Below are 24755 nucleotides of genomic sequence, written 5' to 3'. Positions count from 1 at the left end.
GCTGGGAGGGTCAGGTTTGGCTGGCTTTGGGACCCAACCCACCCCAGCCGGCTGCAGCGGAGCACCCAGGAGGCTCATGAGTCCTCCCGGGCGGAGGGTTTAGACGCCGGTGCGGCCGGGATCTCCAGCCGGTCCGCACTGTGGTGCACAACCACCGCCCCGAAACCCCCTCCTCCACCCCTGGATCCTCATCCTGTCACCTCCCCCCACCATGGGACGGCTGACGGCCGGCGCGGGGAAGGCCTCCTATCAGCCTCCTGGCCGCCCGCACCCGACTCTGAAAAAGGGGTTCTGGGCACCGCCGCCTCGGCCTCCTTGGCCGCCTCCCCTCCCCCGTGTTCCACCGGAAAAGTGTCGGGCCACCTGTGGGCCTCCCCCACCCCTGCCCGGGCTGCCGGGAGTGCGCGCAACGCCCCCGCCCCCTCCCCGGGGGACCAGACTGAACCGCGGCGGCTGGCGCTGCGCTGGGGAGCGGGGCCGGCGGGCGGGGCCTGGGCCGCAAGCCGCGCCTCTCGCGCTCGAGCGCCGCCTCTCCGGCCGGGACTGAGGGCTGCTGCGGGCTCCCGCTCCGGGGCAGTTTGGGCTGCGCCGCCAGGCCGGGGACCTGCGTCCGCTGGCGGTAAGTTAGGGCCCGGCCGACCCCGGCGGGCGTAGGCGCGGGTATGGGGCCCTCCCCGGCGCGGAGGGGGAGCGGGCGAGTGGGGCGCTGGGCAGGCGGGAGGAACCTGCGGGAGGGAGGCTGGGGGTCGGGGTTGCGAGCAGCCCGGCCCCAGGGCTCGCCTGCCCGCCTGGCCTCCCCGCTCCCCGGCCCTCCCCAATATTTCCGATGGACGAAGGCGGGAGAGCACGGAGACTGCAGCGGGCGCCCTCCGGGGCTGGGTAGTCCAGGGTTGCGCAGGCGCCGGGGGCCCATCGCCCAACTCTAGGTTCCCCCACGACCCCTCACGTGGAAACTGGGGAGAGTCAGCCTTCCAGACTTGAGAGAGCTGGGATCTTGGCGGCTGGCAGGAAGGAGAGAGTTAATAGCCCCGGAGGGTGACCACGGGACGGGAGCCTGCCACTGGAAGAGGTGAAAGCACCTTGCTTGGCATAAATTATGCAAGCACTGGAGATGCCTAGGAGCCCACTCCCTGCGCTGGGCCGCCCTTCCTTCCCTGGGGCCCAGGACCAGCTCCTACCTCTCTTGCCGGCTCAGAGTGCCAGGCTTCGCCAGAGGTCAGCCCGGTCCGTGCGCCTGGCAGAGAAGTGCACAGTCCGCGATTGGCCGAACCCCACCCCCCCCAAACCCACTGGCTCCTCTCAGGGCTCCCTTCCGCTTGACCCCACTAGTGTGGATGCGTTAGTGTCCAATGCCTGGACTCAGCCTGCTTGCGGGGAGGAGGAACCTGGCAGCAGTCAGTGATGATGCTGGCCGTGCCAGCCGGGGCCGGCGGCTGTGGGCACCAGAACTTCCTTCAGGACCGCTCGGAGCTCCTCCGGCGGGATTCTCACTTTATGGAGGAGGAGACCGAGACTCCTTCCTCCCTGAACTGCCTGCATCCGGGCACAGGCCCCAGGGGGGCTTGGCGCTGTTCTTGGACATCTGCGGCTCCTTCTCTGTGCCCCAGGACGTCAGGCCTTGCCCAGAGCTGGGCATGAGAGACCTGAAGCCCATTCTCCGGGTCTTCGCCAGCCCCTCCCAAAATCTGTCTTCTCCTTGGCATTCTCCTTCCTCCCAGTGCCTAGGAACTAGTGCCCTCCCCCACCCACAGCTCTCCCCTGCAGAAAGCACCAGACTGCTCCTCCCACACCATGCCTGAAACAGAAGTCCAGAACCCCAGCTGGTCGCATTCTGAGAGCTTTCTCCACCCCCTGCTAAGGATCTTTGCCCAAAGGAGTGTTCTGGCCAGCCCCCAGGGGCTCACCCCCGTCCGCCTGAGCCTGGGCCTATTCCCACTGGGGTGACTGGTGGCACACTGCTGGGTCCCCCTGAGCCCCCCTCCAGCCACCAAGAGCAGCAGATGCTTCTGGGGTCCTTGTCTTCAGTGCTGCCCCTGGACAAATGGGAGAGCCCTGAACAGGCTCCCCCAGCACAGAACTCGAGAAATTGATAAGAGACCAGACGAAAATTCCAAACAAGCCTTTATAGGTGCTGAAACTGCAGCACAAGGAAGCAAAAGCAAGAAGCAGGTACCCTCACCCACTCCTGGAGAGGAGCTGCTTCCGTCCTGAAATGGAGAGACAACAGGGGCGGGTCTGTGGAGGGAAGCTGGAGGTGTAGTTTAGGTGGTCGGTCCCACTGCTCGGTGGTGCTGTGGGGGGGTCCTGAGCACCGCCCTGCTTGTTCTCCCAGCACCTCAAAAATGTAGTTTGTTTGTGACTTCTTGTATCCTTTTGCCCAAGGTGTGCATAGGCATTGTTATTTTTAGTCACTTACAGTTTCTTTGTATTGTGTTGCTCACTGGGACGTTTGTCCAGGTGCAAGCATTCTGGTAGAGGATCCCAGGTCCTAGCCTGTCTCACCCACGCTGCCAGGTCCACAGGCAGGGCCCACTCCCTTGGCCTGCCTTTCTGGGAGATTCTGAAAACCCTAATGAGTTCCCTTATCTGACCTCTAGCCCTCCTCCCCCAGCAACAAGTGCCACAGACTTGGGGAAGGGTCTCAGCCAGGAGTCTGCGCTGAGTGAGAGGTGGGTTCAGAATGGAGCAGAAAGACCATCTGCACTCTGGCCTTGTTTCTGGCACCTCCCACCCCCCCATCTACAAAGTGGGGTTGCCAACTGTTCCCCCAGGACCAACAGCTCGGACCCCATTGGGAGAAGCAAGGCCCGCCCCCCAGCACGCCATCTCATTGGAACAAGGCTGACTGCAGCTTCCTGAGAGCCCAGCCAGACGCCTGTCCCTCCAGAATGAAGGTCTTTCTGCCGTTGCTGCTGGCTGCCCTCCTGGGCGTGGAGCGAGGTGAGGTGCCCCGGGCCCCGGGCCTCCAAGCTGGCCGTGGCCGTGTCACTGGTGCCACTCACTGCCTCCCCTGCCCCGACACTTGGACATTGCTGGAACCCCTCCAGGGCCGGGGTCTGGTGTCCTCGTCCTTCCAGGTCTCCAGCCTGGGCCCCACGTACCACAGGGGCCCCATCAGTGCCTGCGCAAGAGGGGGTGTCCTCAAGCCTCTGGGTCGGGGCCGGGAGGGGGCACCGGAGGACTCCCCGGCATGAGACTGCATCCCTCCCCTGCAGCCCACTCCCTGGTGTGCTTCACCTGCCAGAATGTGCAAAGCAACTGGTATTGCCTGAAGCCGACCATCTGCTCCAACACCGACAGTTACTGTGTGACGGTCTCTGCATCCGCTGGCCTCAGTGAGTGTGGGTGCTGGGTGGCCAGGCTCACCCCCAAGCCCCCCGACCCCTCCTCCACTCACAGTCTCGTTTCTGGTGGCACAGAGAACGTGGTGGACTTGGGCTACTCCCTGTACAAGTTCTGCTCCCCGATCTGCGGCTCCACAAGCCTCAACTTCGGCGTGGCGTCCATGGATACGTCCTGCTGCCAGAGCTTCCTGTGCAACATCAGCGCGGCGGGCCGCGGGCCTCGGGCCAGCACCCTGGTGCTGGGCCTGGGGCTCCTGCTCAGCCTGCTGGTGGCTCTGCTGCGGTTTGGACCCTGACTGCCCAGCCCCGGCTCCCAAAACTCAGGAAGGAAGGAAAGCCCAGACCCAAGAGGATCTCAAAGCCGCCGCCTCTGACTCCTCACCCTGCTAGTCCCACCTTCTCAGCCCTGGGTCCCCACAGGCAGGCCTGGCCCCCTGTACCCACACCTGTCAGCTCCCCCTACCTCCAGGTCAGCCTTGCCACGGGGACCTGGGAACGGAGCCTGAGGATTCGGGAGTCAGAACCGAGTCCCAGGGACATGCTGAGAGGGGGCTCCTAATCCCAGGCCCTCCCTGCCCCCAAGTGCAGAAGATGTGCCGTGTAGACAGGTGTGTGGTCCATGTGCCCAGCTGGGCGTGTGTGAGTGTGTTTGGGGGAGGGGTGGGGGGCAGAAGCGTGTCTGGAGCCCCAAGCACCAGCACAGAGCCCCAGTCCCTGGTATCTCTGCACATGTCCTTGTATTTCACTCACTTAGAGGGTGGCCTTTGGGGAGACGGCTTCCCCTGTTCCCAGGTCTAGGCTACTGACCCAGGAATCTGTTCCTGCCCCAGATCCCACAGCTGCCCACCCCCTCCCTCCACCCCACACTCCTGCTGCTTCGCTGCCTCAAATAAACATGTTTCCACCTTTTCTGGCTCTGCTGTGGCCCTCAGCCTGAGACCACCCCTCCCGTCGGGGTCCTAGTGAGGGGGGCAGCAGAGCTCCAGAGCCTCAGGTGTAGAGGGATCTGACGGTTCCCTGTGATGGGGCCCCACCCTGAAGCCCACTTGGAGGCCCTGGGGGAGCCGGGTCACCCAAGTTCACAGCTAGCTGCCCTCAGCTGGGTGGGATCATTTGATCCTCAGGACAGGACTGGAGTGGACAGGGAGACTGGGGCAGGGCAAGGGAGGTGGTAGCCCAGTTCTAGGTAGGAGGCAGGACCCTGCAAAGGGAGGGATGGGATTGGAAGGGAGGAGACAGCCCCGCACTTTCTGGGACTTGGGCAGGGCTATCTGGGCCAGTCGGGCTGCAAAGGACACACAGCATGGACGGGTGGAGGGAGGCACACAGGAGCTGAGTAAGGGGGAGCAAGGCCCCTGTCCCAAGGGCGTGTGGGAGGGACTCCCCTGCAGAAGGGTTGAGGTGCTGCTCCCTGGGCGGCAGCCCTCCCTGCTCATGCCTACTCCCCGGCAAGCCCCACTGTGGTCTTCGGCCAGCCTTGGACCTCCAGGGTCTGCAGTGGGGCCTGAGTTCTAAGCCAAGGGGATTCTTTGATTAGGCTGGTGGCCCAGGAGCAGTGGATCCAGGACTGCAGGGTGGCGGGAGTGAGCGCAGCAGAGCTTGGCCTGGGCCGGCCAGAAGCTCCTATGTGCTTGGGTCCAAAGTCCAAGGACCACTGTGCAGCAGGGCAGGGCAGTGGTCACTGCAGGGCTCGGATTCTGGCCCATGTCCTGGGCCCTGGTCACAGGGGCAGGTGAGCAGCTCAGCACAGACGGGCCCTATGACGCCCACGAGGGCAGTGTCCTCGTTACCACCAAGGAAGACTCCAGCCAACACTTGAGGTTGAGCACCAAGGCGATGATAGAGCTCCAGGGAAGGGCAGGAGGAGTCTGCCCTGAGAAATCGGGGTGGTCCAGCAGGATGGGGAGGGGATGGAGATCCAGGCCCAGCCTATGTATTGTGGAAGGATCTAGAAGCACATTACAGCAGTCTGGTCGAGACTGGGGTGATAAAAATATTGAGATTCATTTAGGGGTCAGACCAGCATTAAAAACCAAAACAAGAAACAAAGGAGAAAAAATCAGAGTGTCCTCCAGGAATGCTGGTTACCCCTGGAGTCCTGAGTCCTAAAAGCAGAAAGCTCAAGGACTTCCCTGGTGGTTCAGTGGTGGAGACTGCACATGACTGCAAGGGGCATGGGTTTGATCCTTGGTTGGGGAACCAAGATTTCACATGCTACGCGGTGCGGCCAAAAAAAAAGCAAAACCAGAATACTGCTCCCCACGAGTCCAGTTCCACAAGGATTAAATTGCAGCCCATTGCAGCCATCCAGTGGGGAGAACAGGAAGAAGCCTTCTGTGTTTTGGACGTGCGCCCCTAGACAGCTGAGATGTGGGTCTAAAGAAAAATTTCAATGACCCCCAATTCTTGCATCTTCCCATACATCAGTTCAGTTCAGTCGCTCAGTAGTGTCCGAGTCTTTGCGACCCCATGAATCACAGCACACAAGGCCTGCCTGTCCATCACCAACTCCTGGAGTTCACCCAGACTCACGTCCATCAAGTCAGTGATGCCATCCAGCCATCTTATCCTCTGTCGTCCCCTTCTCCTCCTGCCCCCAATCCCTCCCAGCATCAGAGTCTTCCAATGAGTCAACTCTTCACATGAGGTGGCCAAAGTACTGGAGTTTCAGCTTTAGCATCATTCCTTCCAAAGAAATCCCAGGGCTGATCTCCTTCAGAATGGACTGGTTGGATCTCCTTGCAGTCCAAGGGACTCTCAAGAGTCTTCTCCAACACCACAGTTCAAAAGCATCAATTCTTCGGGCTCAGCCTTCTTCACAGTCCAACTCTCACATCCATACATGACCACTGGAAAAACCATAGCCTTGGCTAGACGGACCTTTGTTGGCAAAGTAATGTCTCTGCTTTTGAATACGCTATCTAGGTTGGTCATAACTTTCCTTCCAAGGAGTAAGCGTCTTTTAATTTCATGGCTGCAGTCACCATCTGCAGTGATTTTGGAGCCCAAAAAAATAAAGTCTGACACTGTTTCCACTGTTTCCCCATCTATTTCCCATGAAGTGATGGGACCGGATGCCATGATCTTCGTTTTCTGAATGTTGAGCTTTAAGCCAACTTTTTCACTCTCCACTTTCACTTTCATCAAGAGGCTTTTTAGTTCCTCTTTACTTTCTGCCATAAGGGTAGTGTCATCTGCATACCTGAGGTTATTGATATTTCTCCCGGCAATCTTGATTCCAGCTTGTGCTACTTCCCATACATAGAAAGCACTAAAATCATTAACATGAGATGTCTGTCTTTTGTGGTTAGCTGTAAGCTACCTGGTGCGAAGAGCCGACTCGTTGGGGAGGCCCCTAATGCTGGGAAAGATTGAGGGCAGGAAAAGGGGATGACAGAGGACGAGATGGTTGGATGGCATCACCGACTCATTGGATGAGCTCCGGGAGATAGTGAAGGACGGGTGTGAGGGTCACAGGCAGGAAGTCCGGGGGCCTGGAGGAAATAGGCCCCAAGTGTCAGACATTTTCATCTCTCTCTTAAGCAGCAGGAGGAAACAAACCACAAGTGTCAATTTTTCCCTTCTCTGTACAAAATTAAAAGGGGGTTTATTTTTAAATTCTGTGTTGTCATGATGATACCTGGTTCCAACTGAACTGAACTTTTCTCAAACCTTGAGCTAACCAATGCTTTTTCTTATGGAAATGTTTTCCTTAAGCTATGTTAAGCTATGTTAATAAACTATGTATTTACCCTAGACTCTCTTCGAATCAGTTCCACCTAAGACTCAGAACCAATAATGACTCAACAAACCAGTATGTTTTACTCATACAAATGTTCTCCTAATCTATGTTAATGAAACCATATATTTGTATGGAAATCTGCCTTTCTTCAAGATTCGTATCAATCGTTTAATGGCCCGGGATGACTCACCTGGTGGCAATGTTATCTCAATGCACGTTGTGGGTGAGGGGCCTGGTGCCACTCTCCGAGTTTTGAGACATTTCCTTTCTCTAATTAGCAGCCTGCTAGTAGGTATACGTAAAAGGCAATGGCAGCCCACTCCACTGTGCTTGCCTGGAGCATCCGATGGACAGAGGAGCCTGGCGGTCTACAGTCCGTGGGTTGCAAACAGTCAGACACGACTGAGTGACTGAACAACAACACTTGACTACCTGTATTTACCAATCAAAAAAATTCATGTAGATCCTACTTCTCCTCTACCTTTTCAGAACATTTCCTCAGAGCTACTGAGAGGCCATCTCCCAGGATAGAGTCCTCAGCAAAGTCCCAGAAAAAGACTGAAACTGTGTAAGCAGGTAGGTTAGGGAGTCCCTGGAGAAAGAGTCAGGAATGGCTTTCCTGACATAAGAAAAGCCATTTTGTGATCTAAGCCTGGCCACAGCGCTTGTCCTTGAACATGGTCAGTAATCAGTGATCTTCAGGGGACAAAGGGATGCTGGGACAGAGGAAAAGCAGGCAAACAAGAGTGCAGTGATAATACACATACAAATACAGGGTCCTGGTTCCTCCTCGGGGGAAATACATGATAATATGTCTTTGAGTTCTGTAGGGCTTCCCAGGTCCCACTAGTGGTAAACAACCCACTTGCCAATGCAGGAGATGTAAGAGATTCAGGTTCTATCCTTGGGTTAGGAAGATCCCCTGGAGAAGGGTATGGCAACCCACTCCTGCATTCTTGCCTGGAGAATCCCATGGGCAGAGGAGTCTAGTGGGCTACAGTCCACAGGGTCCCAAAGAGTCCGACACGACTGAGCGACTAACACTTTCACTTTGGGCTATATCATCCTTTTAAAGCTTGTGCCCTGCCCACTTCCCTCCTGTTTTGAGACCAGCAAGGCTGGGCAGTGGTGGTGACAGGGACAGAGTGAAGAAATGAAGCAGGTGATTAAATAGTTACTCCCACTAAGGGGTCATAAGTAAAGGAAAAAGTATGGGAGACCTCTGTAAGTTAATGATCACTCAAGAAAGCAGGCTTGCTTAGCAAAAAACCACACAACAGAAACACAAGGCATGTCCCCAAACAATGGTGAAATGAGACTCACATCCTGTTAAATCGACTTTAAAACAATGCGCAACGTGAGAGTTTCAAGTGAAGTTTTATTTGGGGCAAAATGAGGACTGCACCCCAGGAGACAGCACCTCAGAGAGCTCTGAGAGACTGCTCCAAAGAGGCAGGTGGGGAAAGATCAATATATATGTGATTTTGGTGAAAGGGAGTTCCTGCAATCAAGCACATATTTTTGCAGGTTTCGCTAGTCATGAGAAGCAGATGTCACCATAAGGGAATTTAGTGCTTTTCCAGATATGAGGAGATGCAAGAATTGGGTTGATAATATCAGCTCCTGAAAACATCTTACTGAAGAAGTGCCAATTTCCCGAGGGTACAGAATGCCTCATTCTTGATCTCCAATGTAAACTCCTTCAGGGAGTGTTGGAGGTCAGCAGCCGCAGCAGCACATGCTTCAATCCTTGGAGACGGCAAGTGCCAATTTGTAGTTGACAGTGACCGCCTTTTTGGCCTTTTTGCACATTTCCATAGCACCAGGACAATCCCAGTTCAACGATGTAGAAACAAGAAGACTTCCCTGCCAGACGTGGAGGAGGAGCTGATGAGGAAAGTTGGACATCTACTCAAGAATGAGTAAGAAGATGGTCTTTTTTCCCTTCCCAACTTCTTCTACATTATAAACAATGTAGCCCACCCAGCTCTGATGGCAGTGCCCCGCCCAGTGGCCCACACTAACAAGCCTTTGCCCTTCCTGTCCCTCTGCCTCCCGCTGGATTCTTTCTGCACTGAAGACCCCACACTCGACTGAGTCCTGAAACACAGGCCAGGCCAGAGGAAGATGCCCAGCTGGACGTGACCATCACAGTCAGGGGACACCGGGAGCCCAGGGGCAGACGGCAGTGGAAGGACAGCTGTGTAACCGACGCTCTATTCCCACGCATGCTAACCTCAGCTTTCATCTCTGTGCAGACTATTTTGCAGGTGATAATAGTCTGTTATTACTCTACCCACAACTACACAGCGAGATGAAAAGCAGGGCTCAGAGCCTCGAAGCCTCCTGGTGACTGTGACCCTTGGAGACCTCCTGGGAGCAGCTGACGGTTCTCTCGATTCCTGCTGCCCCTCCCCTGTGTTGGGGGAGGCTAGGTAGCCCAGACTCTGCAGGAGCAGAGGGAGGCTGCGTGGGGCTGGGCGGGGCAGGGGCGGGAGGAGGTGCACAGGGCTTTGAGTTTCCATTTCCCACAGCCCGAGAGAGGGCAGGTGGGAAGGGGAGGGGCAAGGGAGCCCCAGGAGCGGAAGGGGAGGGGAGGGGAAAGGGGGGCATCTCCCGTGCTCTGCTCAGGACTCTCTCTCCGCCACCCCACCCCCACCGGCATCTGCCCAGGCGCAGCGCTGTCCAGTCCAGGCACACTCTGGTCGGGTGTCCAGATTCCCCAGTCTCAGCGCCCAGGAACCCGTGTGATGCCTGCGTTTCCCTGCGGCCAAACTCAGCTCCGTCCGGTCCGGCCCCGCCCCCTCGCCTGCCCCTCCCAGGGAGTCCTGAACCCGCTGGCCCAGGGAGGCGGACAGTCCTGCCCAGCATCTGGCTTCCTCCCATTATGCCTGTTTGGTGCCCACGGCCCAAGCCAGGGAGGACTCGGCGCCCCCTCCTCCCCAATCTTAGCATCACCTGCATTGCCTTGCTGCTGCTCACCTGTGACTTCCAAGGGCCCAACCCACTGGCTAGGGCCTCTCACTCGCGGGCTGTCTCATGACCCTGGATGTCCAGCAGCTATGGCTGGACCTGCCTTTGCTCTGCCCTAGCTTTCAGAGTTCCTCTGGTCCCTGCCTGGCTCCCCTCGGTCTGGTGCAGGCAGGGTGGGACACACCAGACCGTCCCCTGGGCTGGTGACTGAGCCACAGCATAGTGGGACTCCCCTCTCTGAGCCCCGACCACGGGCACTTTCTAGGACCCCTGAACAAAAAGGAAATAACCTCAGCAGAAAAGACCCTGATGCTTGGAAGGACTGAAGGCAGGAGGAGAAGGAGACGACAGAGGATGAGATGGTTGGATGGCATCACCAACTCAGTGCACATGAGCTCGAGCCGGCTCCAGGAGTTGGTGATGGACAAGGAAGCCTGCGGTGCTGCAGTCCATGGGGTCTCAAAGAGTCGCACACGACTGAGGGACTGAACAACAAGAAACCTGAGCAGAGGGTGCACTGTGGGAGGACAGCCCCCTGGAGAAACCTGTGACAGTCCTGGGGAGGAACGCATTTAAGGTCTGGGTGCCAAGTGCGGATGAGGGGTGCGCTAGGTATGGGAGCTGCTGGGACATGGGTTAGCCCGAAGGTCCATCGAAGTAATGTCGCTGCTTTTTAATATGCTGTCTAGGTTGGCCATAGTGAAGGAGGAAACAGACAGATCTGGACTCCATCTTAGGCCAGGCTGCGAACATTAGGCTACACGCATGGTCACCCTCCCAATGGACTCTGAACTTTGTGCCCGGTGTCTATAGAAATGGCATGCCAGGGACTCGCCTGGTGGTCCGGGGGCTAGGCGTCTGGGCTTCCAGTGCAGGTGGCACAGGTTTGATCCCAGGTCCGGGAGCTAAGACCCCACATGTTGCGCAGTGTGGCCAATAAATAAATAAAATTTTAAAAAAGAAAAAAAGAAATGGCATACCAATGGAAAACCAGACCCCCGGATAAAAGAGCCTCAGGACTTGTACTTGGACTCTCTGTTGCCTAAAAGAATATCCTAATTATCTCTGTAACAGAACAAAGTGGTAAATTCCATTATGTTTATTGGGATATGACCACAGGCCTATTGGTAAATGTCCACTCTTTATCTAGTCTTGTGACACATGAATCATGGGTTAACTTTGATCGTATCTCTCTTTAACCTTGTCCAGACTAGTTTCAAGGAATTTGGGGAGGTGGGTTTGGGCACGTACACTTAGGGTATATAAGATTTTCACAAAAACTGGTCAGGGTCCTTGGCTAAGAGGAGATTCTGCCTTGGGCCCGCTGGTGTGATAAACTGCACTCCACCATTTGCATTGTCCTTCTGAGTGAGTTTGTTTCCCGGAACGCATGGCTACAACATTTGGTGCATTGGCCGGGAAACTCCTCACTTTGAGGAGACAAGTCCCATTTGAGACTATTCTGAGGCCTTGCAGCTTGAATCTTCTAGAGGGGGGAAGACGCCTCGCCCTTCTGGAAGGATTCTGGATCTCAACGGCCGGACCTTTCACGTTAGCAGGTAGTGGATGGCAGCAGGGAAACTGAGCACTCAGGTGAGGAGGAACCCACCCGGCAGGGTGGAAGAGGGGGCCTGATCACCCCCCTGGGAGGGACTAGAAGGAGCACGGACCCACAGGGACCTGGAATAGGCAGAGGGCGATTGCTTGGTACACAGGGCCACGAGTGTGCTAGGGCTTAGGAAGGGAATTTGCAAAGGTAATTTAGGAGGTGTGTCCACGCCATCTCAGGGAAAATTATTACCAGCGATAGCCAGGGGATTTTTAGAATAGGAAACTTTTCCTTGTATGCTCATATTCTGCCCTCCCGCAGGACGTGTCCCGTCTGCTGTGAGATTCTTGACCCCCTCGGAATTCTCAGGCTAGAAGGAGGGGGATACATAAGTGAGCATGAATTGGCTTTTCCGGAGACGGCCTGGGACATGGGATATTTAACCCATCTATGTTTTCATCCGCACCTGATCAAGACCACCAAGGCAGAACGGACTTTAAGGGAGAAATAGTCGTGGACCACATGGTGTTCTGGTTCGGCCTTGCTGACTGGCAGGTGAAGACACGCCGATCCCCCTTCTCCCTCTGGGATCTGGCAGGATTTGGACAAGGATGACCTGCCTCTCCCCCGTACTGGATGCACCCACGGGCCCTGTGCTCCACCAGGACCGGAGGCCACCTTAATGCCCAATCCAGGGCCAGGTGAAGTTCCTGCAGCAGCCGCGGCTCCTCCGCCAGCTCTCCTAGAGGTCGTAGAGCCTCCACCTCGGCGGACTCCGATCCTGGTGGCAGAAGCCTCTGACCAACACTTCCAGGATCCGGCTCCAGCCGAGCCGCCCAAGTTATACCCTCCTCTCCCGGTGAGTACTGACAGGCAGGGGAGGGAGACCTTGGAATTAAGCAGAGCCTGCGCTCTGCCAGAGAGCCAGAGGGAACAAAAGAGAACACACAAGAGATTTGCAATGCTAGCTGCTGCTCTGGGAAAGTCAATCTCGGGCCCTCTGGAAAACCTCCTCTGCCCCAGGGACAGGACAGTCCTTCAACCGGTCCCAACGGAGGCCCTGGGCCCCGTTACAGCCAAACCAGTGTGCCTGGTGCTGAGGTTTTGCCCACTGGAAGAATGAATGCCCTAAGGCAAGGAAGGAAGCTCCCGCAGCTGTGGGGCTTGCTGACTTGGAAAGTAAATAGGGCTGCCGTCCCCGAGAGCCCATGGTAACCTTAAAAGTGGGGGACCAAAACATTGACTTCATGGTGGATACAGGAGCAGAACTGTCGGTAGTAACAAAACCCGTGGCACCACTGTCCGCAAAGACTACTGCTGTAACTGGGGTATCGGGAGAAGAGATGATTAAATCGGTTTGCCAGCCCAGAAAATGTCATATGGCGGGGGCGGGAGGGGCACCAAGTGATTCATGAATTCCTCTACATTCCTGGGTGCCCAGTACGCCTGTTGGGAAGAGACTTGCTCTCCAAACTAGGAGCACAAGTGACTTTCTCCCCTGAGGAGAGGCCCACCTTCCGGATGAACACTGTGACTTATTTGCTCTCTCAGTACCACCCCAAGATGAGTGGAGGTTGCATGAGCTTCCAAGGGAAGAACTGGGTGGGCCGGAAGAGCATGATAGAGAACTAACTCAATTATTCCTTGAGGTCTGGGTGGAAGACACCCCCCCCTCCCCCGAGGCTGGCTAAACATCAAGCCCCAGTGAAAGTAGAACTCAAACAAGGCACCATCCCGGTTAGAAAGCGCCAGTACCCGCTACCGATAGAGGCCTGGGCCAGCATACTACCCCACATCAATAGATTGAAACAAGTGGGCATTCTAGTACAGTGCCAGTCAGCTTGGAATACTCCGATCCTGCCAGTCAGAAAGGAAGGAGGACAGGACTATAGGCCTGTACAGGATCTCAGGCGAGTCAACCAGGCTACTGTGACTTTACACCCCACTGTTCCAAACCCCTACACCTTACTTAGCCTCCTCCCACCAAGGACTAAAGTTTATACTCGCCTAGACCTCAAGGATGCCTTCTTCTGCTTACACCTTGCCCCAGCCCATCTTTGCCTTTGAATGGGAAGATCCAGTCGGGGGCACCAAACAATAGCTCACCTGGACTCCCCCACAAGGGTTTAAGAACTCCCCAGCCATCTTTGGGGAAGCCTTGGCTTCTGACCTGAACTCATTCCATCCAAAAGAGTATGGATCTTGGCTCCTACAATACGTGGATGACCTGCTGCTGGCTGCCAAGACCAAGGAAAAATGTTGGGAAGGGACAAAAACACTGCTCCAGCTGCTGATGGAAGCAGGTTGCTGCTGCTGCTAAGTCACTTCAGTTGTATCCGACTCTGTGCGACCCCATAGACGGCAGCCCACCAGGATCACCCGTCCTTGGGATTCTCCAGGTAATAACACTGGAGTGGGTTACTGGGTGTCAAAGAAGAAGGCACAGATCTACAAGGAGGAGGTAAGGTATCTGGGGTTTGTTTTAAAGAAGAACACAAGGGTCCAGACCCTAGTTGGGTCCTGTATACTGATGGCACTAGCCTGATAAAACAAGGACAGTGGCTGTCAGGTTAGCCAAAGGGGAAGGGGCCATCCAGACTGAAAAGGGATGGTAGGAATTGCCAAGTGGCAAATTATTGGTCCCGGAGGAGCTGGCACACACTCTGGTAAGCCAAACACACCAAGCGACCCACCTAGGCCATGCCGCCTGCCCACAGGTCAATGCTGCCTCTCGGCACAGACAAAAACCTCCGGGTATTCAGCTGAAAGGCACGCTGCCCTTTGAACACCTGGGAGTGGACTTCACCGACACGAAACCTCACCGACACTACCATTGCCTGCTGGTCGTGGTATGTACATTCTTGGGATGGGTAGGAGCTTTTCGTATTTGGACTGAAAGAACATCAGAAGTAGCCCAGTGCCTGCTTAGCGAAATAGTTCCCAGATTTGGATTTCCTACCAGTATTGGATCAGACAATGGCCTGGCTTTTGTAGCTGACTCCATGGGGTCACTGAGGGTCGGACATGACTGAGCGACTTCACTTTCACTTTTCATTTTCATGCATTGGAGAAGGAAATGGCAACCCATTCCAGTGTTCTTGCCTGGAGACTCCCAGGGTCGGGGGAGCCTGGTGGACTGCCGTCTATGGGGTCGCACAGAGTCGGACACGACTGAAGCGACTTAGCAGCAGCAGCAGCAGTAGTACAAGTAAACAAAAGTTTAAACGTAAAATGGAAACTGCACACTGCATATAGGCCCAGAGTTCTGAGACGGTGGAATGAACCAACCGGACACTTAAAGAGACTCTCCAAGTGGATCATAGAAACTGATTGCTCCTGGGTGGACTTGCTTCCAAGGGCTCTGCTCAGACTCAGGATGACCCCACGGTCCCAAGGCTATTCTCCATACGAAACTGTGAATGGGAGGCCCCCTCCCATAATAAAAGAGGTGTCAACAAATTTGCCTCAGGTAAGGGGGGATAGGATTTCACAGAAGACGGAAGTGGTTAAGGTAATAAATTGGGTAACTAAGTTTGTACAAGAAAGGGTGCCGTTCCCCCTTGGGGAACAGATTCATGAGATTAGTGGCTTGATGACCAAGTATGGGTCAAAGATTGGAAACATGATTTACTAGCCCCTTGGTGAAAGGGCCTTTATGTTATTCTAACTACCCCTACTGCAGTTAAAGTTGCAGGTATTGCCCCGTGGATCCATCACACGAGGCTGAAGAGAACATACCACGCAGACCCAAAAACGCTGAGTGGACTGCACAGAGGGACCCCGCTGACCCTCGAAAGACGAAGACCATCCTTAATAAGAAGGAAAAAAAAGATCCTGGATGAGCCCCTTCAGGATGAAGCCACACAATCAACTCCTGCTGCTTGGCCTCATCAACGAGCACATTCCTACGCCAACTTCCACAATACCTCCACTGTTGTGTGGGGTTATGCCTCTGTCTGTGATGGATGGACTTCCCTGGTGGCTGTCACCGCTCCGCCAAGGAGATTTTAAACCACTCTGCTCTTCTCTGGGACACAATCATAACCTCTCCTTGCTCTCTGGGTGTAAGCCAGACCTACAGTCAATAGACTCGGGTCATAGGGTTACATTTGATATAAATGCCAGTGTAACAAAAGCCTAACCTACAACAACCCCTGGTAAATCTACCTTATTTACATGCTAGGTGGACAAGATCTGTGTTTCAATGGTATGAGTATATTGCTGCCTTATTCATACCCTCTATTAGGACAACAGATATTATGATTAAAGTAGAGGCCTTGACTAATTTCACAAAACAGGCCCTCCTAGATAGAACAAAAGCCATCCAAGCCTTAAATGAAGAGCAAATCCAAATAAGAAAAGCAGTCATTCAAAATAGAATGGCTTTGGACATACTCACAGCTCCTCAAGGAGGGACCTAGGCTATAATTAAGGTTGAATGTTGTGTATGCATTCCTGACTTATCTGACAATGTATCAACTGCTTTAGATGACATGAAAAACCAGGTAAAAGCAATGTCAAATGAAAACATTCCTTTCTGGACTTCGGTCCTATCTTGGGTGAAGGGCGATTGGTGGAAAACTATATTTACCATTGTTATAGTTGCCTTGATAGTTCTGCTTTGTGGATCCTGGATTTTACAATGTATTCAATATATCCTTATGAATGATGCTCATAATATGAGTTAAGAGCATCAAGAGAGGGGAATGAAGAAGGAAGCAGACATAGCTGGACTCCATCTTAGGCCAGGCTGTGAACATTAGGCTACACGCATGGTCACCCTCTCAATGGACTCTGAACTTTGTGCCCGGTGTCTATAGAAATGGCATACCAATGGAAAACCAGACCCCCGGATAAAAGAGCCTCAGGACTTGTACTTGGACTCTCCATTGTCTAAAAGAATATGCTAATTATCTCTATATCAGAACAAAGTGGTAAATTCCATTATGTTAATTGGGATATGACCACAGGCCTATTGATAATTGTCCACTGTTAACTACCTAGGCTTTAGGCAAATGAATCACAGGTTAACATTGATTGTATCTTTCTTTTCCTTTGTTCAGACTAGTTTCAGGGAATTTGGAGAGGTGGGTTTGGGCACGTACACTTAGGGTATATAAGGTTTTCACAAAAAACTGGTCGGGATCCTTGGCTAAGAGGAGACTGCCTTGGACCCACCGGTGTAATAAACTGCACTCCACTATCTGCATTGTCCTTCTGAGTGAGTTTGTTTCCCGGAACGCATAGCTACAGCCAGCATCTTCTAATTTCATGGCTGCAATCACCATCTGCAGTGAATTTGGAGCCTGAGAAAATAATGTCTGTCACTATTTCCATTGTTTCCCCATCTATGTGCTGTGAAGTGATGGGGCTGTCGTGCGAGTATATGCTCCTCGGTTCTGTCTTGTCACAACAAAGATTTGGAGTGATGGACATTAAAGCCCTCCTCGGCATGTCATAGCTCTCAGGTCTTAGACAGACCGTGTTATAGCTCTCAGGTCTTGAATGGACTGTGTTATAGCTCTTAGACAAATCAGTGTTACAGCTCAGTGTTACAGCTCTATTTTATTTAGATAATAGCAGGAAAATCCATCTTCGAGGCGTGAGGGCATGTCGACCTAGAGATGCAAACAGAAGAGCACCCCAGAGCGCGGGGGCGGCATGGGGGGTGGTGGTGGAAAGCTTTGGCTCCTCTTTCTCTCCCCCGGGCCTGTCCTATGTAAATTGGGCCAGCCAGGAGTGTTTGTTTTACCTGAGGTCCTCACTCCAGTCCTCGGACCTTCCTTTGTTCTATTTTCTCGGGCTTTTCTCTTCCTTATCTTTTAGCCACCACCATTCTGGACTCTTTTTCCCTATTCTAACTGGTTCCAATTGGAGAAGGCAATGGCACCCACTTCAGTACTTTTGCCTGGAAAATCTCATGGACGGAGGAGCCTGGTAGGCTGCAGTCCATGGGATCGCTAGAGTCGGACACGACTGAGCGACTTCACTTTCACTTTTCACTTTCATGCACTGGAGGAGGAAATGGCAACCTACTCCAGTGTTCTTGCCTGGAGAATCCCAGGGACGGGGGAGCCTGGTGGGCTGCCATCTATGGGGTCGCACAGAGTCGGACATGACTGAAATGACTTAGCAGCAACTGGTTCCAAATAGGAAAAGGAGTACGTCAAGGCTGTATATTATCACCCTGCTTATTTAACTTATATGCAGAGTACATTATGAGAAACGCTGGGCTGGAAGAAGCACAAGCTGGAATCAAGATTGCTGGGAGAAATATCAATAACCTCAGATATGCAGATGACTCTGTTGCAGGAAGGCAGACCCCTTCCAGGGCCTGAAACTGGGCTCTTGTCTAACACTCGGAAATGAATTGTCCAAGGAGACACATCTGCTGACAAAGCAAGAGATTTTATTGGGAAAGGGCACCCGGGTGGAGAGCAGTAGGGTAAGGGAACCCAGGAGAACTGCTCTGACGCGTGGCTCGCAGTCTCGGGTTTTATGGTGATGGGATTAGTTTCCGGGTGGTCTTTGGCCAATCATTCTAATTCAGAGTCTTTCCTGGTGGCGCACGCATCGCTCAGCCAAGATGGATGCTAGTGAAAGGGATTCTGGGAAATGGACGGACACGCGGTGTCTCCTTCTGACCTTTCCCGAACTCTTCCGGTTGGTGGTAGCTTATTAGTTCTGTATTCCTTATCAGGATCTCTTGTCCTAAAACAACTCATGCAAATGGTTACTATGGCGCCTGGCCAGGGTGGGCAGTTTCAATCAGTGTGCTTCCGCTAACAACACCACCCTTATGGCAGAAAGTGAAGAGGAACTAAAAAGCTTCTTGATGAAACTGAAAGAGGAGAGTGGAAAAAGTTGGCTTAAACTCAGCATCCATAAAACTAAGATCATGGCATCTGGTCCCATCACTTCATGGGAAATAGATGGGGAAACAGTGGAAACAGTGTCAGAATTTATTTTTTGGGGCTCCAAAATCACTGCAGATGGTGACTGCAGCCATGAAATTAAAAGACGCTTACTCCTTGGAAGGAAAGTTATGACCAACCTAGATAGCATATTCAAAAGCAGAGACATTACTTTGCCAACAAAGGTCTGTCTAGTCAAGGCTATGGTTTTTCCAGTGGTCATGTATAGATGTGAGAGTTGGACTGTGAAGAAGGCTGAGCGCCGAAGAATTGATGCTTTTGAACTGTGGTGTTGGAGAAGACTCTTGAGAGTCCCTTGGACTGCAAGGAGATCCAACCAGTCCATTCTGAAGGAGATCAGCCCTGGGATTTCTTTGTAAGGAATGATGCTGAAGCTGAAATTCCAGTACTTTGGCCACCTCATGCGAAGAGTTGACTCATTGGAAGACTCTGATGCTGGGAGGGATTGGGGCAGGAGGAGAAGAGGACGACAGAGGATGAGATGGCTGGATGGCATCACTGACTCGATGGATATGAGTCTGAGTGAACTCCGGGAGTTGGTGATGGACAGGGAGGCCTGGCGTGCTGCGATTCATGGGGTCGCAAAGAGTCAGACACAACTGAGCGACTGAACTGAACTACCTAACAGGACCGGATGCCTTGATCTTCCTTTATTTGAATGTTGGGTTTTAAGCCGGCTTTTTCACTCTTCTCTTTCACTTTCATTAAGAGGCTCTTTAGTTCCCCCTCACTTTCTGCTTTAAGGGTGGTGTCATCGGCATATCTGAGGTTATTGACATTTCTCCTGGCAATCTGGATTCTGTTGCTGAAAGTGAAGTGAAAGTGAGAGTGAAGTCACTCAATCGTGTCCGGATGTTTGCGACCCGTGGACTGTAGCCCACCAAGCTCCTCCGTCTATGGGATTCTCCAGGCAAGAAAACTGGAGTGGGTTGCCATTCTGACTCCACGTTGGAAACTGTTTCTTTGACTTGATTTTGTTGCTTTTGTTATTATAATGATACTTAATGGCTTGCCTGGAGGACCCTGACCCCCTGCCCAACTGTAAACTGAAGAACCTTTGTTCAGCTTGAGAAGGAAATGGCAACCCACCCCAGTATTCTTGCCTGGAGAATCCCAGGGACAGCGGAGTCTGGTGGGCTGCCGTCTATGTGGTGGCACAGAGTCAGACACGACTGAAGCGACTTAGCAGCAGCAGCAGCAGCAGGAGAGAGAATCTGACCCTGCTCATCTGTGAATAACAGAGATTAACACACCCCTTCCAAAGGCAGGCCATTGCCTTGGAGCTCTTTCACAGGGCTGAAGACCCTTTCCCTTTACTTCCCCACTGCCTCTCCCTCTCTGCTCTGCCTTTTGACTTTAGTTCATTATTGCGTCTTTCCCTCTGATCTATAAAAGAACCTGGCATCCAGACCCCAATAATGTGGTTATCTTGAGGTGCTAGCCTGCCATTTTTCCTGTCAGCTGGCTTTCCGAGTAAAGTCGTTTTCCTTGCCTCAACACCTCGGATTCATTGGCCTGTTGTGCAGTGAGCAGAGGGAGCTTGGACCTGGTAACACTTCTAATAGCTGGCTTCCTCCTGAGGGCTGGAGGGGTCGTCCCCCCAGGACCACCCCCTTTGCCTGTCCCTCAACCCTCAGGTCCTCTGCTGACAGCCCCCCCACCTCGGGCCCACATAGGGAGCCGAAGAAGCCACTGGGGACACAGGTGGCCAGAGGAGCAGGCACTTGAGCCTGGGATTGGCTCTCCCTGGGAAAATGGCCCTGAGCTCTGCCAGCCCCCAGGCCCGGTTTTCATTTGGGGCCCCCTCCCCACCACCCCCTAACACACACACACACACACACACACACACTAGGTCCCAGGGTCAGGACTTGGAACGTGGATAGCCCCCCAGGCCTGGGCTGGGGGTGGGCAGGAGAGGGGCTCAGAGGCTGGAAGTGAAACCTATATATGGTGGTGTTGGGGCCCGTGTGAGGAAAGCAGGAGAGACTGCATCTTGAAGCCTGTCATCCATCTTAAAGACAGGATGTGACCTGGGCCTGAACCCTGCCCAAGAGTGAGGACACCGTTGCTAGTGAAAACCAGGTCTCCTGGAGGCCTCCCTCCCTACACGTGACAAAGGGAGACTAGTGGAGGCCAGGCTGCCTGTTAGGTTAACCGCGGAGACACCCCCTGATGTATAGTCATTGTCCCCCCTTTAACCTTCATCGTTTGTTCTCCCAGCACCTACTTGCTGTAAAACTCAATCACACGCAACAAAGAGGTTGCTAACATGTAACCAGTCACATAGTGGGGGGTATGAAACGGGGCCTCTCAGAAACATCAGGATCCTTGTTGGGAACTGATCCCCGTTGGACCTGCTGGCGTAGTAAACTGTACTCCACTGCCCTGAGTGTCCTCCGAGGCGTGTTTTGTGGCTCTGGATTCCACAACAGTGTCATTTCAGGGGGACTCCGAAGAGCTCCAGTACCACAGTCTCTTATGTCTCAGTAAAGAGATTCAGTGAGAGTAAAGTGGTAGATACGTGATTTACTAGAATAGGACATTTGTGAGGCTTACAAGGAGGCAGGCAAGAAATGCCATACCCCAAGAACTTAGTGGGCTACAGTTTTATAACCAAAGGGAAAGTGGGGTGGGGGAGAAAATCTTCTTTCTTTTGAGTAGACTTCCTGCTTCTATCATCAGCTCCTCCTCCAGCTTGAGCAGGGGAGTTTTCTTGCCCCTGTGGTCAAGCTAGGTCCATGAATTCTTGTTTTTTATGTGTTCAGAGACCATGTCCTGGGATCATAACGTACTGAGCTCACTGGGCTGGACGTGGGTCTCATGCTGCCATTGTTTTATCGTATGGGGGCAGGTCTCGTCCTTCTGTGGCATGGTTTTGTTGTTAAGCAAACCTGCTTGGTTTTGCGGTTAAGCAAACCTACTTTCTCGAGTAATCATTAACCTATAGGGGTCTGCCATATTTTTCTGGGCTTCCCTCATATCTCAGACAGTGAAGAATCTGCCTGCAATGCAGGGGACCCCAGTTCGATTCTTGGGTCAGGAAGATCCCCTGGAGAAGGAAATAGCAACCCACTCTAGTCTTCTTGCCTGGAGAACCCCATGGACAGAGGAGGCTTGTGAGCTACAGTCCATGGGGTCACAAGAGTTGGACACGACTTAGTAACTAAACCACCACCACATTTTTCTACTTACAATCCCCTAGTGGGATTAACTATTTAATCACCTATTTTGTCCTTACCAGTAGGGTGGGTCTCGGCGGCTCTCATCCTACTGAACCCAGAGAGGGTCTGACCCCTCCTCTCATTAATCCCTGGAGTGGGGTAGGAGGAAGGAGGCAGCTCTTGGCAGCTCATTGGCATCCTTGGCTGCTTCTCCCCAGAGGAATGGGCAGAGTCCCGCCCTCCCCCGCCCCGAGGGTGTCACAGGCGCCTAGAAGAGAAGGGGTGCAGGGGCTCCCCACTCTGGCGAGTCCCTGCACCACCACCATATCTGCCGGGAGCCAGCACGGGAGTCCCCACCCATAACAAGGTTATGTGGGAGAGTTCTGGTGGGTAAGGCAAGCCAGAACTCGAGGGGTGCCCCTCTGGGCCTGCCTGAGTGTCTACCCCAAAACCAGAGTCTGCCTACTTTACTGCTTTGTGCTCTCACCTACACCTCTGACTTTACAGGGGGCTGTCCCCCACCACCATCTCTCTCTCTGAAAAAGAGTTAACTTACAGCTCCAGTTAATAAAGTTCCTGGGCGTGACAAGAGTATTTTATTTCACAAATCCCTCAGATGGCTCTCTAACTTGCCTGACAGGTTTACCCGGACTCCTACAGCTATGCATACGATTGTTTAGTCTCCCAGCCGCTAGAGGCACGGGAAGCTTACGATATTCAAATAGTATAGAGCCTCTAGGAGAGTTAGAAATTGTCAGAATAGAACTAGTAGATTTCATTGTTGAGCCAATGCTTGCTGCCAAGCTTCCACATCCCCTGTATTGTATCCTTGGAAGTGTATTAATTAATATAGTTGGTATGTAGAAAAAATAAGTAGTGGCCTTGGTGTTAACAACTTTAGACCCTTAAGGTAATAAATTCTTTCCTTTGTTGTAAACCCACTGCACCTCTGCCCTGTAGGAATGCAACTTTATCTAACACCTTCGAGGATGGCGCCAAACTTTAAAATAATTACTCTTAGAGAAAATAAGTCTTATGGTTGACAAACCTTTATCAGAGTCATAAAATGTTAACAGGCCTTCTGGCCAGAAGATGATGTAAATCACCTAAACCCTCTGTATACAATAAGTTTGCAGAAAAGAAACCTTGGTTTCGATAAGGATCAAAGACTGCTGACTTTGCATGTTTTCACACCCCCTATTATCCTCTGTGTGCAACTTAGGGTATAAAAGCCCCTGTTGAAAATAAAGCTACAGGCCTTGCTCACCGAGGCTTGGCCTCCCCGTGTCGTTCTTTCTTGTTTCCTTTTCCTCCTTTTCTCTTCTGTTCTTCCTTCATGCCAAAATAATTTGGAGCGCGGGGGTCCTCTGCGACGACTTATTTGCCTGGGCTTCTAAGACCCAATCGAGAAGGTGCCTAAGGTGGGGCACCTTCCGCTATTTGAGAGGGCGCCTGCGGCCTCCGTGGTTAGAGCAGGTTTGCTGTCACGAACTTTATTGATTTCCCGCGTAAACCAGTTATTATTGAGCATCTAATAAATCTCTCAGCCTTTGCTATCTCTTAATCGCCAACGCCGTCATCCTGAGGGAATCCCTGGATCCAACCGGGGCTGGACCCCAACACATATCCTGCTGCACCCAAGCTCTCCTTGCAAAGCCCCCACCCCCCACCCCCGACCGGGAGCAGACCTCCCAGCTCGCTTCACTGGCTGGCACCTGAGTAACCCTGGGAAGGTGGCCTCACTCTTTCTCCAGTGGGGTCTCAGATCTGTGACTCGGGTTCCTCCATGGTCCACTTGTCCTCAGCTGGACCGGCCCTCCTCCCCGGAGCCTGCTAAGAGCTGTGGTCCCTGTAGGAGGAACCCTTGGGTCCACAGGAGGGGAGACAGGTCAGGGGAGGACAGGGATGACCTGGGCCACGCTGTGAGGGTGAGCCCCCAGCCCTACCTCCCAGGGTCCTCTTGTCCACGGAAAATCAATCAACAGTCTTTCTAAGACAAGAGAAGTTTAGTGGAGCTGACCTGAGGATTACAATCAGGGTGACAGTCTTTCAGAAAGCTCTGAGGACTCTTCCACCTGTTAAAAGTCAAGGCAGGGTTATACGTTCCTGAGACAAAGGGTTACACACTGCCAAATGGTGTATTACTAGCAGCTCACACAATCCAGGTCTACACACAAAAAGTGAGTAGTGAGTTGTGGTGTCAGAACAGGCAGTTAGCTGAATGTGAGCAGAAGAAGTGGGGCACAGGGACACATGGCAGGAAACCATGCATTCTGTAAACAGTGGGTGTTGACAAGAAAACAAAGCAGATGAAGAAAGATGGGAAGAGGGTGGAATCTCCAGAGTCCTGGAAAATGTTTTGTTCTTCATATTCTCAGTAAGATCAGCCTCGCAGATAAGATGTACCCATCAGGCATGAAGGCCTCCCCCCTTGGGAAGGCGGAGCTGGGAAGAAATCAGGGAAATGTGACCCCAAGCCCTCACCTCCCCAGTGAGTATTCTGCCCTTATTTTCCCCACCCCACATAATCAGCTTGCCAAAGAAACTCAGCGTAGCTATTCACCCAGGTCTCCTGCATTGCAGGTGGATTCTTTACCAGCTGAGCCACCAGGGAAGCCCAAGAATACTGGAGTGGGTAGACTTTCCCTTCTCCAGGGTATCTTCCCTAGCAGGGATCAAACCCAGGTCTCCCGCTTTTCAGGCGAATTCTTTACCAGCTGAGCCACCAGGGAAGCCCAAGAATACTGGAGTGGGTAGCCTATCCTTCTCCAGCAGATCTTCCCGACCAAGGGATCGAACCTGGGTCTCCTGCATTGCAGGTGGATTCTTTACGAACTGAGCTACCAGGGAAGCCAAAGTAACAAGTAAAAAGCATCCCACCAAACCCTAGGGGACCCTAGGTCCTCACCCTCGACCCCATAAAAGCAGAACCCCAGGCCAGTGCCCGCTGTCTCCCCTCAAAACCCCACACTGTGCCTTCAGGGGTTCCTGGTAAGTCCAGGACTTGTGAGTAGTACAATTGGTCCTTTCAAAGCTCCCTGCGGTCATCGC

At 53.1% G+C, this 24755-nt stretch overlaps 1 protein-coding gene and 2 long non-coding RNA genes across 6 annotated transcripts; 2 read left to right on the top strand and 1 right to left on the bottom strand.

The window, feature by feature from the left end:
- The first annotated feature begins 481 nt into the window (after positions 1-481).
- LY6E (lymphocyte antigen 6 family member E) lies at positions 482-4253 on the top strand. Of its 2 annotated transcripts, none has more exons than XM_019973689.2 (4): positions 482-619; positions 2772-2940; positions 3216-3335; positions 3420-4253. In XM_019973689.2, the coding sequence occupies exons 2-4, from the start codon at positions 2889-2891 to the stop codon at positions 3638-3640; spliced, it is 393 nt and encodes a 130-aa protein (XP_019829248.2). In that variant the 5' UTR covers positions 482-619; positions 2772-2888; the 3' UTR covers positions 3641-4253. The 2 variants fall into 2 exon arrangements, with proteins under 2 accessions (XP_019829248.2, XP_019829249.2); XM_019973690.2 differs by lacking the exon at positions 482-619 and adding an exon at positions 2057-2169.
- Positions 4254-7555: 3302 nt separating this feature from the next.
- Positions 7556-16811, top strand: LOC109568419 (uncharacterized). 3 transcript variants are annotated; one of them, XR_011570452.1, is made up of 5 exons: positions 7556-7662; positions 8907-9008; positions 9167-10636; positions 10749-12467; positions 15291-16811. It is a non-coding gene; the product is annotated as an uncharacterized lncRNA (long non-coding RNA). The 3 variants fall into 3 exon arrangements; XR_011570453.1 differs by having other exon boundaries at positions 11930-16811; XR_011570451.1 differs by having other exon boundaries at positions 10749-16811.
- Positions 16812-17997: 1186 nt separating this feature from the next.
- On the bottom strand, positions 17998-22810 carry LOC139186848 (uncharacterized). The gene is made up of 2 exons (XR_011570454.1): positions 21782-22810; positions 17998-19348 (listed from the first exon to the last, which is right to left on the bottom strand). It is a non-coding gene; the product is annotated as an uncharacterized lncRNA (long non-coding RNA).
- Positions 22811-24755: the final 1945 nt, after the last annotated feature.

The sequence above is a fragment of the Bos indicus genome, chromosome 14 (assembly GCF_029378745.1).
Source record: "Bos indicus isolate NIAB-ARS_2022 breed Sahiwal x Tharparkar chromosome 14, NIAB-ARS_B.indTharparkar_mat_pri_1.0, whole genome shotgun sequence".
NCBI lineage: Eukaryota > Metazoa > Chordata > Mammalia > Artiodactyla > Bovidae > Bos > Bos indicus.
The sequence above is the reverse complement of the archived record's forward strand: the minus strand, read 5'-3'. Positions and strand labels throughout refer to the sequence as shown.